This window comes from Octopus sinensis, linkage group LG20, assembly GCF_006345805.1.
Source record: "Octopus sinensis linkage group LG20, ASM634580v1, whole genome shotgun sequence".
NCBI classification, from domain to species: domain Eukaryota; kingdom Metazoa; phylum Mollusca; class Cephalopoda; order Octopoda; family Octopodidae; genus Octopus; species Octopus sinensis.
This window is the reverse complement of record NC_043016.1, coordinates 21,206,813-21,225,686: the sequence shown is the minus strand read 5'-3', so window position 1 is coordinate 21,225,686 and position 18,874 is coordinate 21,206,813. Positions and strand designations below refer to the sequence as shown.

General features: G+C 33.3%; 1 protein-coding gene across 5 annotated transcripts in view; it reads left to right on the top strand.

Annotated features, from left to right (window-relative positions):
• Positions 1–18,874, top strand: part of LOC115222594 (protein diaphanous homolog 2) — a 143,274-nt gene that overhangs the window by 97,743 nt on the left and 26,657 nt on the right. For all 5 annotated transcript variants that reach the window (XM_029792888.2, XM_029792890.2, XM_029792887.2 and 2 more), the window contains 3 exons: positions 13,308–13,388; positions 15,940–16,136; positions 17,475–17,561. In XM_029792888.2, coding sequence (XP_029648748.1) covers positions 13,308–13,388; positions 15,940–16,136; positions 17,475–17,561 — 365 coding nt within the window. The remainder of the gene's footprint in view (positions 1–13,307; positions 13,389–15,939; positions 16,137–17,474; positions 17,562–18,874) is intronic.

Below are 18,874 nucleotides of genomic sequence, written 5' to 3'. Positions count from 1 at the left end.
TCAACTTGCTTATGGAAAATGACTTCCAGGCCAGTTTCCAAAAGTGGCAGGAATGCTGGGACTGTTGTATTGCTGTGCAAGATGAATATTTTGAAGGAGGTGAAGTTAAAACTTTGGTAAATAAGCAGAATTAGGAAAGTTGAAATATGTTCATCACACATTTCAACTGCTAAAAGGCAAATATACAGCAGATAGCATGGAGAAAAAAAATCTCTCTTATGGTAAAAAGGTGTAAAAACACCCAGTCCGTTCAGTATCCCCTTCTATTAGTAATCTCAGACATCAGTGTTTCAAGCTTATTGGCTATTTTTGATGAGATGTACCTAAGAGAGGCAACTCTAAACGGACTTATAAAGCTACAGCTTTATGCATAGTTCAATCAATGTTGACTGATTTGCACTAGTTGATCGCCTGATTAAAGGAAAATAACGAATTATTAGTGCTATGCAGGGTTTATGTATAATTAGAATTAGGTAACTTACCTAATTCTGCTCATACATAAACACTGATTAGCACTAATAATTCATTATTTTGGTAAATAAGTTATTTTTTATTAAACATAATTGAACTTTTTGATACCACCTCATATTTATTCAAATAAACACACACATTCTTTAGTTTTTGTAAATTTATCTTTTATATAATTTACTTAAAATTATCAATAAGATATCTAATTTTATCATTTCCTTTGAAGCCTATGTTCAATATTATATTAATATTAATATTAAGTTGCTTTAAATTTGTAACACTATGCTAGCTGAAATGAATATAATTCTAACTTAAAACGAAGTAGAAAATTATCACAAAAGTTTTAATTCTGTATTTTACTATAAATAGAAGGGAAAATTTTTAGGCAATAGGTCCAAAAGTTAGATATATGCATGTGTTCTAATTCATTGTTCATCTTAAAATGATATTAATTATATTTTGTTGTGCCTAGGGAGAGTTATTAACACATGAACTCACATAAAGAATCTTGCTAACCAGATAAAAATATGAAATATTCATGATTCTTATAAAGAAATATTTCTGCCAGTCGACTTATTCTATATTGCTACCTTACAAAAATGTTGTCGATATTTCACTGCTATGTATTATTTATTTATAATATGATATATTAACACAGACATTAATTTGTAAATTGGCAGAATTATTTGAGCATCAGACAAAATGCCTTACAGACTTCATTCTTTACATTCTGAGTTCAAATCTCACTGAGGACAACATTCTCTCCAGAGTCAACAAAGTGCTGGATGCCTCTTAAATCTACTAATGTTATTTATGCCTTCTCAATCTTCTTTATGCAAGAGTCTATAATTGGCTAAGAATACCAAACAAATCATCATCTTAGTGTGATTTGCAATATAAATGTAATGAAACCCCAACAGTTACAATATTCTTGTGAGGAGCAGTGCCACCAGATATTAATAACTTTGAAAGAAATTATGAGCAATGTCGCTAAATCCTATAAAAGAAAATGTGAAACATTTGTCAATGTCTATGACAAAAGTTAAGAAAAGAAGGCACCACTTTCTGGAACTATCTTAAGATAGTAGGATATACACTTGAGGTGCTATGAGTGGATGACACTGGTACACATGTGTAAACAATCTTGAATGAAAAATTGTATTAATACCATCAAAACTAGTACAACACTCAGTTGATTACTTTGAAATTCTGATGAAGCATAAAAAAAGATTGCATATAAATGTAAATTAGTTTCATTTGAATCTTCAATAGCGTATTCTTGTTTGCTTTTCCTTACTTGTCTTTACTTAACTTTTTTTTAACCCTCCCAGGCTTTTACTGCTTTTGAATTCTAAATTTCTCAAATCCTTGTTTAGTTCCCAATGTTGGTTTGCTAATATAACGATGCTCTTTATATTTTGTAATTGTTGTTTCTTTTCTTCTACATCTGTCTCACCCCCTTTTAAATATAGTGATAATTCGAATTCTATTTCAGTTTATAGATTCAGATAACTCAAAATGTGAAAGTACAATATGAATAACATTTTTTACATGATATATATGATCTATAGTATCATATCAAAACTAGAAGCACAGAGCAGTTGTGATAATCACAATGCACTCATTTAGTTTTTACTAAACTGCAGTAGGCTATGTTCTTTCATTACCCACAATTCACCATCATGAAACAGTATGGATGTAACCCACACATGTAAAATGCATCTTTTATGAATCCTTATAAAAATAGTAACTGACCATTTCTAAATTCCATATAATTTTTAAGGACTGTTGTGATATTTTTGGTTGCTAAGCAGGAATAAAATTTAACAACGTATCTTAAATATTATTGTCACAAAATCTTCCTGCTTTGATTGTAAATTAGATAAACTTCTTAGTAAGTGCTCCAATTAATCTACCATTACCAGTTTCCTTGAATTGCTTGAAACCAGACATGTGTGTATGTGTCTTTTGGTATGTATGTGTGTGTGTGTGCATTAATGTGTATGTATATACATATTGGGGAAAATTAAGCTGAACATCGAAATTCATATTTAGTCCATATGTATGTTTCACCATTTGGAACTCAGTGTTAGATGTACATTTGTTTGCTTAACTAAAATTGATCATCAAGAGCACAATTTATTGCATTCTCTTATAGAGATTGACTATTAAAATTTTGGGACTACAGGCATTCTGGGATACGGCCTTGAAAGGCTTTTGCCGAACAAATCCCCCTAAGCAGTGTTGTAGGACAAACATAAAGATACACGCATGTGCATGCAGACACACACACATAAGGCAACTCTGCAAGCCAGATTAATTTCATCCTCACCAGTCAGCAGGATACAAGGTTGCTCTTAAATACAAAGACCCTCCCTGGTGAAGAATGTACCCCTCAGCATAGACTAGTCATTAGTGACTTTAGACTCAAGGCCAGAAGGATGCCAATCCAGAAAAGATGGATTTGGAAGCTAAAGAACCCTTCACATGGTCAGAGATTTAGGGACATCATCATTGAGAAATTTGATGAGAGGGAGGAGGAGTTACAGACTTGGGACATAGAGGGTAACTGGAAATTCCTACAGGACAGCTTAATGAGTGCTACAGACCAAATCTGTGGCTGGTGCAAAGTCTCTTCCAGACCTAGAGTAATGTGATGGTGGAATAATACAGTAGACAAGGCCATTAGATTAAAGAAAAAGGCCTGGAAAGCCTGGAAGAGTGGGGGTAGCAGGGAGCTGTACCAGATAGCCAGAAAGGAAGCTGGGAGACAGGTATACATAGCCAAGGGAGAAGCAGAAAAGAAGTGAGGACCAAAAAACTGAAGTATTTCGGATTGCAAGACAGTGTGTGAGAGAAAATTGTGATGTCACAGGAGAGAAATGTGCCCGCATGGATAATGGTGCACTTGCTTTTAATGATTCTGCAAAGAAAGAGGCTTGGAAAGGCCATTATGAAAGACTGCCGAATGTGGAGAATGAATGGGAAGAGGAGAGCCTGCCAAATGTTGACCGAGTTGAGGGACCAGCTACCCGAATCGATAGCACCCTGGTAGATAAAGCAATTAAGGATATGAAGTCAGGAAAAGCTCCCAGCCCATCAGGAATCACTGCTGAGATGCTTAAAATATCTGGTGGTATGAGTTATGGTCTAGTCACCCGTATTGTAAACCAGGTAGTTCACGAAGGAGTCATACCCAATGATTAGTATAGCAGCACCATAGTCAGTTGCTTCAAAGATAAAGGTGATGCTTTAGATAGAAATAACTACAGGGGTACAGGGGTATCAAACTGCTGGATCAGGTGATGAAGGTCAAGGAGATGGTCATAGCCCAACTAATTAGGAAGAGAGTCAGTCTAGATGAGATGCAGTTTGATTTTGTGCCTGGTAGATGCACCACTGAGGCTATATTCCTGGTAAGACAACTGCAGGAGAAATACCTAGCCAAAGATAAACTCCTATACTTGGCTTTTGTTGACTTATCTGGTGGGTGATGTGGAAACTAGGGCTAGACAAGTGGTTAATAAGAGCTGTACAGGGATGCTGTCAGTAAGGTAAGGGTCAGCAATGAGTATAGTGAAGAATTCCGGGTAGAAGTAGGGCTTCACCTAGGATCAGCCCTGAGCCCCTCTTATTCATCATAGTCCTCTAGGCAATAGCAGGAATTCAAGACAGGCTGCCCCTGGGAGTTCCTCTATGCTGATGTCTTGCTCTCATAGCAAAATCACTACTTGAACTAGAGAAGAAATTTCAGGTGTGGAAGCAAGGTTTAGAATTGAAGGGCCTTAGCATCAGTGTTGCAAAAACCAAAGTCCTAGTAAGTAAGAAGGTGAACAAATCACAAAACCTTCAGGTAGATGGCCCTGCTTGATCTGTAGAAAAGGTGTTGGTAGAAACTCCATAAAATGTAGCCAGTATAAGCTCTGGATGCATAAAAGGTGCAGCAACATCAAAGGATGGTTAACCAGGATGATATCTTTTGTGTGTGGCAGATGCACAGGGGCTATAAACACCGAAGATGCTCAGTGACAAAGGGCCTCTCACTCAAAGTGAAAGGTAGACTGTATGATGCATGTGTGAACAGCCATGCTACACGGCAGTAAAACATGAGCCATGACTGCTGAAGACATGGATAGGCTTGAAAGAAATGAAGCTAGCATGATCCACTAGATGTGTAATGTCAGTGTGCACACACAACACAGTGTCCTGAGAAAAATGTTGGACACAAGAAGCATTGGATATCGTGTACAAGAGTGACAACTGTGCTGATATGGTCATGTACTGTGTATGGATGAGGAGAGCTTTGTGAAGAAGTGTCACTCCCTAACATTGGAAAGAACCCATGGAAGAGGGAGACCCAAGAAGACACGGGATGAGATGGTGAAGCATGACCTTCGAATGTTGGGCCTCACAGAGGTAATGACATGAGACCGAGACCTCTGGAGATACACTGTGATTGAGAAGACCCTGCAAGTAAAGTGTGATCACAGCTGTAGCCTATACCAGTGTCGCATAACCAGCCTATTTAAAAAGTACGTTTGAATCATTGGGCGACATGCCATGCTTGAGGAGACCTATTGAGTCAACCAAAATCACAATCAAGAATGGAAATTGTAGTTGTGGTCAATGCCAGTGCTGCCTGACTGGCGCTCATGCTGGTGGCACACAAGCACCATTCATGCATGTGTTGTTGCCAGTCTCGCCTAACTGGCTCCCCATGCTGGTGGCACTCAAAAAGCACCATCTGAATTTGGTCGATGCCATCCCCTCCCACCCTCCCCCATACCGGTAGCATGTAAAAAGCAGCATCGGAACATGACTGATGCCAGTGCCGCCTGACTGGCTCCCGTGCCGGTGGCACATAAGAAGTACCCACTACACTCTCGGAATGGTTGGCATTAGGAAGGGCATCCAGCTGTAGAAACATTGCCAGATCAGATTGGAGCCAGTTGTGACCTGGCTTGTCAGTCCCCAGTCAAACTGTCCAACCCATGCCAGCATGGAAAACGGATGTTAAACAATGATGATGATATGGGAAATGAAAGATGGATGATGGAATATACGAGAATTTATTTTTAATTACAACAATTGTTTCAATACATCTAGCATCGATTCCTCATGGGTGGGACACACAACAACAGGTTGAGGAGCATCCGGTGGTGCAGATGTATCTTGTCAGGTGATAAATAAATACAACTCATTAAAATTACTGTTCTGCAGTGTAACTTTCCGTTTTGTAGAAAGAAAAGCAGCCAAACAGAGGAAATATCTTCATTTATATAGAAGATCAAAAATAAAATCACGAATGGCAAAAAGAGAAATGAACACGCAATACAGCGAGAAAATTATAAATAATTACCGTTTACAGATATGGATGTATAAATGCCCTCGAGCAAGCTGCAAAATGTGAGTATACGCACACATGAGGTTTGGTGCACTCATGATCACAAAACGAGTTAGCTATCTACTTCGTGTTTATAAGAATGGGGAGGTTATAAGTAAACTTAAGTCATCCATACTTTAAAGTAAATTAAATTAAGTTAATGGTTACTCAAAATTCATTCTCACTGCATTGTGTGAATGTACATTTATATGCGTATAGGCATCTCGAGAGTTGTTCAGAAATTCTATTAATGATTTTCTTGTTAGTCCACAGAATAGACAGGGATTCCTCAGAGCAGAGACGGTATTACTATGGACCAATTAATGCTGTACTTCATTTTGCCCTCATTTCAGTCACGATACAAAATCTGCCAAAGATGTTGAATGTCTCTTATTGATTGTCTTAAAGCTGGCAACATAGTTATGATAATAATTCTTAAATGAATCAGCCATCTGCCCAATGTAAACATATGGGCCTCCCCTTGTGTGCACGGTACATTTATATACAAGGTTTGTATTCATCAGGGATTCATCAAAGGACATTTTGATTTTTCTCTGCATGAGCATTGATCATATTTATTTGCATATAAGGTAGTCCAGACTCCATTTATCAGCATTGTTACTGTGTTAGCTGTATCATAAGTATATATATATATTTGATGGGATTCTTTCAGTTTCTGTCTACCAAATACACTCAGAAGGCTTTAGTCAACTCTAAGCTATAATAGAAAACACTTGCCTAAAGTGACAATCAGTGGGACTGAACCCAAGACTACATGGTTGGGAAGCAAGCTTCTTACCACACAGTCACAGTTGCATCTATGCATATATAATATATATTTTATTTCGGTTGAGTCAATTTCTTGCTACTCTGAGTTTCACTTGTACAGGATCTTCAGGCAGGCTATGACAGGAAGTTTGCACATCTCTATGTAGTTTATTGTGATAGGGTATGATGATGGAGAAAATCTATGATAAAAGAAGAAAAAGAGGAAAGAAAAGAAAAAAGAAAATATAAAGGAAAATAAAAGAAGGAAAGAGGGAAAAGAAAGAAGGAATGATTAAGAAAATAATATGTAATCCTGACAACATTTGAAATGAATAACAGCAGTTAAACAGATTGAAAGGTAGTAATATGGTAAACAAAATATAGAAGAATACAAAAAATATTTAAGGAATAAATAAAAAACAGTAAGAGGTATCAGCAGAAAGTTCAAAATTGCTAAGAAATATGAAGGATGAAAAGAAATCACAGCAACATGGATACTGATTTTGGAGGAATGGTCAGTATTTCATAAAGTAACAATTGAAACGATAGTCATCCAGTACTGTTTGCAGAGGGATAGTCAATAGTTCAAGAATTCAAAAGGTACAATTAAAGGGGTAGCCATATGGTACTACCTTTGGAGGGGTTACCAATAGTTCAGAAACTGAAAATTGAAGTGATAGTGGAGGGGTACTGTTTGTAGAGGGGTGTTTAGTCATTCAAAATGTAACTGTTGAAGTGGTAGTCATGCAGTACAGTTTATAGAGGAGTGGTCAATAGTTCAAAAAGTAACTAAGTGATAATCATGGGCTATTGTTTTCTTGAAATGATTCAAAACATCAAAAGCTTGACAATTGAAGTGATACTCACAGGATACTCTGTTAATGGATGTGGTGAATTCTTCAAGCAGTAACAATAGGAGAGGATACTGTTTTTTTTTTTTGGGGGGGGGGGGGGGATGGTGGTCAGTTGTTCAAAAAGTGATAATTGAAATGATAGTCATGGGGTACAGTTTTTGCATGAATGCTCAATATTTCAAGCATTACCTGAAGAAAAAATCATAGGGTAATGTTGGTTAGAGTGGTAGTGAAAACTTCAAAACCTAACAATTGATGAAACTTTATGACTCTTTATATATATATATATATATATGTATGTATGTGTGTGTGTGTGCGAATTTTTCCTTTGTTAACAATTAACACAGAAAATTATTAATTATTCCATATGGAAGGCAAATTAAATCTAATCTTCCTTTGCAGTTTCGTGAAGCTAATATTAGGAATTTTTCAGAGAATTCTAGGTATTACTATATTATCAACTCACACATGGTTAGGATTGGTTTTTCCAACACAAAAAATCTCTTACAAATTATCTCTTCACATAATATCAACCTATTAAATATTGATACATTTACTAATACTAACATTAATTTAGCTAATACCATCCATCCCTCTAGAAATATTGATAACAAGGTTATTGTATCTGAAGTCAATTACAACAGAATCAAGTTAATGTCAAGTAACTCTAAAATTAAAAATTCTATATACCAGTGTAAAATTACTACTCGTAATGAAGTATATTTTTATATAGGAAGCACATCTTCTCACTTATCTAAAAAAATTTCTAATCATTACTCTACATTTAGAGATAGAAATAAATGTAACAGTACAGGGCTTAGTAAATTAATTTGGGATCTAAAAGACCACAATAAACAATTTAATTTAGATTGGTTGATTCTCTCAATCTTGATACCTTATGACAAAGGCAAGGAATTCTGTCTTCTCTGTAATTCTGAACTATTTTTAATTCTTTTTTTCTAAAAATCCCCTTGTTATAGAGTGTGCATACTAATGTAAACATTGGCAGAAACACACATTTAGTTCATATATAATTTAAACATTAATTTTCTTCTTACATTTCACATTCACTAGATATATATTTTTCCTAGTCTATATGGTTTTATTTAATATACATATAGCCATATACTTCTTATTTATTTAGTTTTTCTTTCCTTTATCCCTCCTCTTTCTATAGGCTGCCTCTGATGTTATATCCTATAACGTTTTTTTGAAACAATCTTAATAGCGTTCAGTTAATCACTATACATATCCATAATTTTCTGTTAAAATGTCTTATTGACGAGTTTCATTTCTTCCCTTCCCTGAAGAGAAGATTACATTGTTTTACACCATTTTATTCCTTTGGAATAATACCAGTGATATCTTCGAAACGTGTCAGAAGAAAAAGAATTTGAATAACACCTGTGTTTAACTCCTTTTATATGTAGGTATATATATATAGAGAGAGATAATGCTGTCATTGAGACCCAAAGGTGTCAAGTAATGCTGAATAAGTGCTATAGACAGACTATAGTTAAGTTCCAGATTCGGTAATATTGTGAATAAAGGGTTCAACGTTGGTTCTATGTCAGCGTGTGTATATAAGAATTTTTTGTGTAATTAGATAAAACACCCAAACTATTTGTATCACATCGAAACTAACTATGACTTAATTTTTCCTCTCACACCGTCTCCAATGAAGGGATATTATTAATTAATATCCTAGAAACAGCTGTAAGACCTATCTATAAATGCTCTAATATGTATACAGCCTTGGTTTTTTATCTTATTACACAAAAAATTCAACGTAAACACGAAGTTTCTACCTTTATAAACAAGGAGTTACAACACCTTACTTGTGAGATTTTTGCTGCCCTGGTAACTATTTATTTATTTTCCGTGTTAATTGTTAACAAGGTAAAATACACTCATCTATTTATATATATATAATATATATATAATATATATATATATATATATATATATATATATATATATACATATATATATTTATATATAGTAAATGATATATGAAAGACAAGACGAAATATATGAGAATTTATTATTGATCATGACAATTGTTTTGACACATCAAGTCTAATGAGATCATTCCTTAATGAGAAGATCATTAATAGAATTTCTGAATGTACTTTCACACAATGCAGTGGGAATGAATTTTAAGTAACTGTTAACATAATTTACTTTAAAGTATAGATGAATTAGGTTTAGTTTTAACCTCCCCATTCTTATAAACACCAAGTAGCTATTTAACTCACTTTGTAATCATGAGTGCATGAATCCACACGTGCGCATATGCTTATATTTTCACAGATGCTTGTAAGAGAGAGTGTACATGTACCATGCAGCTTGCACAGGAGTGTTTCTACATCCATATTTTTTAATGGTTATTTTTAATACTTTTCTCGCTGTATTGCGTGTTCATTTCTTTTTTGCAGCTATGATTTTATTTTTGATCTTCTATTTCCTTTGTTATGCTGCTTTTCTTTCTATGAAATGAGAAGATACATTGCGGAACTGTTATTTTAACAAGTTGTCTTTTTATCACTCAATAAGACACATCTGCACTGTCGGATGCTCCTGAAACAGCTGTTAAGTTTCCATGAGGGATCGATGCTAGATCTGTTGAAACAATTGTCGTGATTAATAATAAATTCTTATATATTCCATCTTGTGTCTTTCATTACCATATATATAACAATCACTGTGAAAGTTATCCTGCTTTACCAGTGAGCTATCAGCTGTAAACCATTCGTTTTATTATCCAATATATACATGTGGTGTATGTACATATGTCTCCCTATATACACACACATTATCTATCTATTTATCTATATATGTGTATATATATATATATATATATATATATATATATATATATATATATATATATATAAATATATATATATGAAATCAAAATAAGTAACAAGGATATCCAGAGGTAATGCAGTACGACCATTTCATGCGACTCCATTTAATTGAACAATGTAAACATTATATCAATTTAAAATGTAGAGCAATCTTCAGCTTCATAAAAATATAGATTTTGTTAAATTCGAAGGACTCATTTGTATAATTTTTTATCCAAAATCACCAAGAGGATCGGTAAAACATGTTATTTGTCTATCTTGTTATACTCTTGGTGATTTGGGATAAAAAATTATACAAATGAGTCCTTCGAATTTAACTAAATCCTATATTTTTATGCAGCTGAAGATTGCTCTACATTTTAAATTGATGTAATGTTTTCATTGTTCAATTGAATGGAGTCGCATGAAACGATCGTACTGCATTACCTCTGGATATCCTTGTTGCTTATTTTGATTGTAATCACCTTATTTTAAATTATATGGATAATACCATACTAAAATCTGGTGCCTTCAACTTAAGTACCATATTCATCTGAATCTAAATTTTACTGAACTTATATATACACACACACACACACATATATATATATATATATTAACAGAATGAAATAAAAATCCAAGGCTGTGAAAGATTTCAGAACATTTATAAATAGAAGGTCTTACAGTTGTTTCTGAGATATTTTATATATCCCTTCATCGGAAACGGTGCGAGAAAATGGATAAGCAATAGTTATTCTAGAGAAGATATGAAATAGAGAGTGAAGTGGAGGAATGAAAACAGACGTGAGATATGCAGGGACATTGTATCTGCAGTTCCATTATTTAAGCAGAATGGTATACATATAAGTTTCCTGTGCCTTGTGTGTAAGTTCCAATAGTATTTAAAATTAGTCATTCCAAGCATAGAGTTTGTACACAGTGTTATTGGATTGAGGGTTTTTTTTTGAAGTGACTTAAAAGTTAGAAATGTGTTTGTAAAGTCAAATAAAAAAAACAGGAAGAGAGGAAAAAAAAAGAGAGAGAAAAAGAAAAGTGGGGATCAACCAAAAATTTTAAGCAACAATATGCCGTTTACCTCCATTCTTTTAGATACAATAAACATAGTAAATCTACAACACTTGCCACCCACAAACATCATCTCAATAATACAAATATACCCTATACTTTATCATGGTCCATACTTGATTCAGGGCTTCCCTACCGAGGTCAGCGTTCAACCTGCAAGCTTTGCCTGAAGGAGGTGCTTCACATATATGAGCACAACTCTCCAACACTGCTAAATAAACATAATATGGCACTAAGCACATGCAACGACCGTTTTTTTCACACAATCAAATTCTACCACAAATCCAGATGCCTAAACGACCAAACAGTGCATTTCCATAATACCCCTTAGGTAATCCCAATAATCTTAAAAATCTACATTTTAACTCCTAATCCTTATCTAATTCCACTTTCATACTTGGATATCACAATTATTTAATTATATTTGTGTGTGTGTGTGTGTGTGTGTGTGTGTGTATATATATATATATATATACACGTATGTATGTATGCATTATTACTATTATTATTGTTTACAAACGATACACACTGCTTCAGGCAAACTAGAATATTCTCTTAGTATTTAAGTAACACTGAAGTTTTGAGAATCTGTTAACATTTCTGAAGGCAGAAAAATGTGTCTCAACTTGGCCTAATTTTGAGCATTGTTGACTTTAACCTCAAAAGTCACATAGCCTCCTGACAGTATAATGTGTGTGTGTGTGGAGAGAGAGAGCAGAGAGCTATTTTCATCCTTTAAATGTTGCTTCAGTAAAGCAAACTGATTTGCATAATGTTTTACTAGCTGCTAGTTCAATCAATTATGCGTTATTGGATTAAGCAGCATATATAGATAATTTTAGATGTGTATTTAAAGTTAAAAATCTTTTAAGTGATGCTGCATAACTTTTGCAAAATATGGATATGTGTGGTAAGAAGTTTGCTTCCCAACCACATGGTCCCAGGTTTGGTCCCACAGCATGGCACCTTGGGCTAATGTATTCTACGATAGCCTCAGGCCAACCAATTCTTTATGAATGGATTTGGTAGATGGAAACTGAATGAAGCCCTTCATATATATGTATGTGTGTGTCTTTGCATCCATGTTTACCCTTTTCCACTGCTTAGCAACAGGTGTTTATATATCCATAACATAACAGTTCACCAAAACTGACCAATAGAATAAGTACCAGGCTTAACAATATTAGTAAGTACTGGGGGTCACTTCATTTGACTAAAATTCTTCAAGGTTGTATCACAGTGTGGCCACAGTCTAATGACTGAAACAAGTAAAAGACGAAAAAAATATACTTGTTATCGCTTCCATGGACAGAAAAATAAGGATTGATTAATCCTGGTTTTGATTTTTGTTTGGTTCTCTTTTGAAGTCATACTTCCCCTCCCCCACCACATGTACCCATGAGGCGATATAAAGCTTATAGATATTTATAGTTCTTAATTGTAGTGGCTTCAATGAATTAATTTGACTTGTATAAATAATGGTTTGCTGAAGGCTAGATCAATTAGCAAATCTTTAAGTTTACTTTCATCTTAGCCGTTTCAGTTTCTTAAACATCATTCATTTCTATGATTGCCAGGGCGGTAAATTCTTATTGTCTCTACTTCATTAAATCACATTTTTATTGTTTCTTAAGCAGCAATACCATTTGTATTTAAATAACATGTGTTCAAGATCATATTATTACAAATTTAAGCATTGTTTTATAAAATGATATGGGTTAAATGACAATGCTGTTTCTAAATATGCACTTTCAGAGACACTTACTCTTAAATTACCCTTTTAGTTTACAGTGAAATTTTCATTATCATCATCATTTTCTAAAATGTCATTACCTTGTTCTATATGTAACTACTTTTTTCAACACTCTAATTTCTATCTAAACGTTTCTGAAATTGCAGAGAAAGCAGCTGTTAAAGAAAAACCAATGAAGAAAACAAAAGAATTAAAAGTTTTGGATTTAAAATCAGCACAAAATTTATGTAAGAAAATATATTTTATTGCCTTACAAATTCATGTTTCTTTCTCTGTCTTGTTTAGGAAATAACACAAGTTTTAGTATTTTTTTCCTCCTGTCTTTACAATATGATTTAGTCTTTTGATGTTGTAATTAGGACATTGAATTCTTGTTCAAGGTTCTTCAGGTTCCAGGATCATCTGTGGCACATACATGAGAAGATTTGTATTTGTCATTTAAGTATGACAAATTTTTCTCCAATTAAAGAGTTTTTCTTATTTACAGCAATGAGTAATACTTCCCTATGGAATCTAGTAAACTCAATGATCTGGACCAGAAAGTTATGTCAGTTATTTTGCATTTTACAAGTGATGAAATTATGGACCATCAACTATTTAGTTACTAAACAAAATACCTGTCAATCTACTAGTTGTAACACTTGTTAAACCAGACATATACAGTAGGGTGGAGCGGTTTTTTTAAAATTTTGTGATGGGGGTAGTGCAGAAAAGTTGTGAATGGACATCAAAATAACTGGTGTAAAATCATAGAACTATGTAGTAATATCTTCTGTCTCCACATATGCATTGGAAAATGGAGAGAATGGAAAAAAAAACACCTCTATGTTTTTATTAACTATAAAATACAGTTTTCATTGCATCTTCTTTGGGTAGCTTTTAAATGACTGTGATGAAATTACTCTAAAATATGTCTTAAACATATTTTTTTCTTTGACTTCATCTTCTGCCTCCACAAGGAGGGAGTGGGGGCGAACTGTAATTTACATCTACATGAAAATTTTTCTGAATTTGATAAATTACAATTTTTACAATATTTTTGCATATTTTGAGGCATTTGTGGAGGCAGAAGATTATTATTCCAAGTTTCATGTAACTAATTGTCTGACAGAAGTCAAATTTTGGAACAATGCAACAGGTTATAGATGTTTAAAAATGATATGTGTAAACTTTTAACACATTTGATAGAAAGAAACAAAAGACGAAGGCACATGGGGTAGACAACAAACAGATGTATTAGTATAACACTTGGGAAGTAAAAAAGTCTTTAACGTTTTGAGTCTACGCTCTTCCACAGAAAGGAACACAGAAAGAAACAAGGAGAGAAAATAAAGGATGTGTAATGGCTACACGCACACACACATATTGTATAAAGGACCATGGGTAAGGCCAGAACAATGTGAAGTAAATGCAAGGTAAATCACAAAAAAGCAAATATGTGAATTAATGTAGACTTACCTTGTGTTCAATATTTCGGGGTTATGACCCCATTTTCAAGAGATTGAGATTGTCGCCGAAGTGCACACTGGCAACAATTGTCAATTTTTTGAAAATGCGCTCATAACTCTGAAATATTGAATACAAGGTAAGTCTGCATTAATTCATATATTTGTTTTCTTGTGATTTACCTTGCATTTACTTTGCATTGTTCTGGCCTTACCCACCATCCTTTATACAATGCTTCATAGTAATGATTCCCTCCGCTTGAAACATTTAATCCTCCTTTCTTTCCTTTCCTGAGCATCTAATGACACTATACTTGTTCCACATCCTCTCGTTGTTGTGTTTTCTCTTTGTTCATATTTGGAGTAACTATACATATATATGTATACACACACACACACATAAATATATATACACACACACACGCATATATATAAATATATATATATATATATATATATATATATATATACGCATGCATACACACATATATTTATATATAGATATATACACACACACTCATACGCACATATATATTTTTAAAAGGGTTTTAATGTGACTTCGTCTTTTAATTAGAGTAATTTCAAAGGATTTCCAATGTTGTATCTTCATACTTCACTTTTAAATTTACTAGTGTAAATTTGTGAAGATATGAAACATTATATTTACCTCTGATCAGTTATATTTAGAGAATGCAAATCTGTTTGCTCTGATTTTTTTTTCTTTTTTGTTTTTGAGAATACCTGCATTTCCAGCATTTTGTGATGTGTTTATGTACTCCAGTGCACCTATCATTATAGGAACAGATAAATATCTATAGTTTAGATAAAAGAGCTAGAAGTTTCTCATTTATTCTCCATAGAAGTTCTTTTCCCAATAACTTTTACATGACATCATATCTGACCAGTATCTGATCTCTACAATGATGCACGACTCTTGTTTCTTGTCCCATGCAACCATATTTAGTATGTTGTGCTTACTCCACATCACTATTTTTATTAGAATGTTCCACCAGTATTCTTTATTTTTAAAGATGTGTATACTCTCTGGTTCAAGTGTGCTTTTGATATATCCTTCCTGCATATAGTGTGTGTACTTGTATGCATTTTTAATGAATATTTCTGGTTTTATTTTTCAAATTTCTCACCAAGAGAAAAAGCCAGAAAATGTTATATATGTCTCTGATCAAAATATATTGAAGAAAGTAGAAGCAGGAAAAAAAAAAGTTATAGACATTACTTGAAAAATACCTTTGTAAGTTTCCCCATGTTTGAATAACCATTCTTTTTTTTTAGGGAATTACATTTGTTACTGAAATTTTAATTTCTTTTGCAGCTATATTATTAGGTTCTGTGAAACTACCTTATGAAGAAATCAAGAGGTGCATACTAGAGGTTGACCTCGATAATCTTTCTCAACATATACTTGAACAACTTCTGAATTATCTACCACCACAAGATGCTATAAATCAACTGGGTACCATGAAAGATAACTATGATGAACTAGCTGAATCAGAACAATTTATGGTTGTGGTAAGTTGCATTCACTTTGTTTTTTTTTTTGTTTTATTTTACTAATGCATTTCGTGCATTTTCATAATGATTGTTGTCATTTATTTTACTTTTGTTTGCTGTAATTATATTTGTTTTATTTCTTTATTTTTAATAGTTTTACTTTTTCATCTAATTTCCAGAATTTCTTTACTATCATTATTTATAACTAACACTGAACACTCAATATTTCCCTTTTATATAGGGTTTTAAATTCACTGTATTTTCTGCAGATATTTAGCATTAGCAGTTGTTAATATTCCCCACGTTTCCTTTGTGCGATACTTTATGATATTGGTATAACTTAGTAAGACTTTGTTGTGTCTGGGGAGAATCATTATACCAATATTATTAACACATACACTGGTTCACTTCCACTTGCTTATTATTTGTCAATTGGTTCAATCTCCTACTAACTAATCAATTGTTTGTTTAATTTGGTTTGACAGTAAGTCATTTGTTTTGTTTTTGTTTGTCAAAACTCATTGCTACTTGCAACCTTTTCAATGACTTTTCAATTGACTAATAATAAAGGAGTGGAATTGAATAAGTGTGTGTGTTAATAATATTGGCATGATGACTCCCTTGACGTAACAAAATTTGTTCCAACACATTTGCAAACCAGATACAAAACCTAAGTAAGACTTACTAAAATCAAAATACTAAAAAAAATAAACAAAAGAATGTATTATTTCACCCATTACTTCTAGAAAGTTTCATATAATTTTTTAAGTTGTAAATACTGCATCAAGTCTTTAGAATCACTATATCTGTAAGTACTAAGCAACTGTTGACACTTAAAACAGAATTCTTTCACTAGCACCTTAATTATATTCAACTGATAGACATTCACTTGAGGACCTGACACATCCATATTGACTGGTCTCTTGTTGCCAATTTTTCTTTCATAACTTTTCACTTTTTGGAAACCTTTAATTCTTTGTCTTTCATCTTTTTATATTATAACATCGCCTGTAATTTATATGTAATATCAGCATATGTTGTTAAATCTGTTAAATATTTTCTCTAAATAATAGTGTTTGAATTATAATGATACAATGTGTGTGTGGTTCTGTCCACCTACTGTATTGTGTGGAAGCTATGTAGACATAGGTGGGATGACAAACTGAACATATTAACATTTTTTTCTTATCAGAGCTGTTACACTATACTGAAAATTATCTCTATCATTACTGTGGATGCCTTTATATTGTTAATGTATTTATTCATTCTGTTCAGTATACACTCTGTTTTTAATGTTTGTATACAATAAAATAAATTTACTAAGATTAATAAGTTATATTTCTAATTTTTTTTCAGATATCAGATATCAAATCTGTAAATCAAAGAGTATCATCACTATTATTTCGAGTGAAGTATGAAGAAATCATTAATGACATCAAGCCTGTGAGTGATTATATTTCCACTAATTAGTTTTAATGAACAACTATAATTACAAATACCCTCAACCCTCTCAGATCTGGGCCTCTGCATCTAACCTTACCTTTCACCTGGTCTCCTGAACAAAACAATAGTTGCACATCTAGCTCAAGAGTAATAGTTACTGGCAAAGTAATGGACAGAATAAAAAAAACAATTGAGGAGAATAACAATAATAGGCCTTTTTCTCAACTGCTGTATTTGTTAGGCAAACTAATGAACAGAATTGCAAAAGAATTCAAAATAGGTCTATCTCTCAACTAGTCATTTCTTAATATATATATATTAATTTATCCTTAAAACCACTATTGGCTAGGGCATTGTTGTAATAGGGGGCTGCCTTCTCAAAAATTCCTTTAAAGGAAAAGAGGTTAGAAACTCTGTTGATAACGTTAGCTATCAGGTTTTTGAATACTACAATAGAGTGACAAGACTGTTTATATATAACCCCTCTAATATTAATAATAATAATAATAATAATAATAATAATAATAATAGACCTAGGAAAATAATTTAGTCCCCCCCTCTTTCCCTTAATATAAAAGCTAACATAGGTAAAAAGATTCCTGTCTCTCCTAGACCAATGTTTTTCAGAAAATCACAGGTAGAGCAAAATGTTTAACAGGTGCTCAGTGAAATTATCATATAGCTGCTGCCCCAATATGAAAAGCATCATTACATGAGAACAACACTAAGAGCTCACCCCCAGTTGTAACTGTCAAGACCCAGAAACCTGTCCACTCAACCAGGGATGTATGATTAATTCCTTCATATATGAGGCAGCAGTTACAGCCACACTAGATGATAAAACAACTGATAAGAAGAGCTATATCAGACTATGTGAAGGCAAATTCAAAAACTGCTATGCTAATCACAGGATTGGGACAATTTATTGTGTTATGAATAGTAGAATTATTGTGTAGTTTATTGCCTTGACCAATTCTTCTTGGCCTGTATTCTCGATCTGAGTCATTTTGCTTACCATAATGTTGTGTTTGTGTGCAATGTGTATTATTATTGGAGGAATTGGCAGAGTTATGTATGCTTGTGTCATGTATGTATCAAATTTTCTCACAATATCCAGCCCAAGCTAAAACACTATTATAATATGGCGCATGTGATTCCAAAATTTTTTTATTAGCAGATAATCTAGATATTCTTGTTGAAATATCCTTAACTAATCCCTGTATTATTGAAGGTGGACGGTTGAAGATAAAATTGTCTTGAGCTAACTGGATCCTATAAAGGAGCTGTTGTGGTAGCAGACCACGAAACACGGT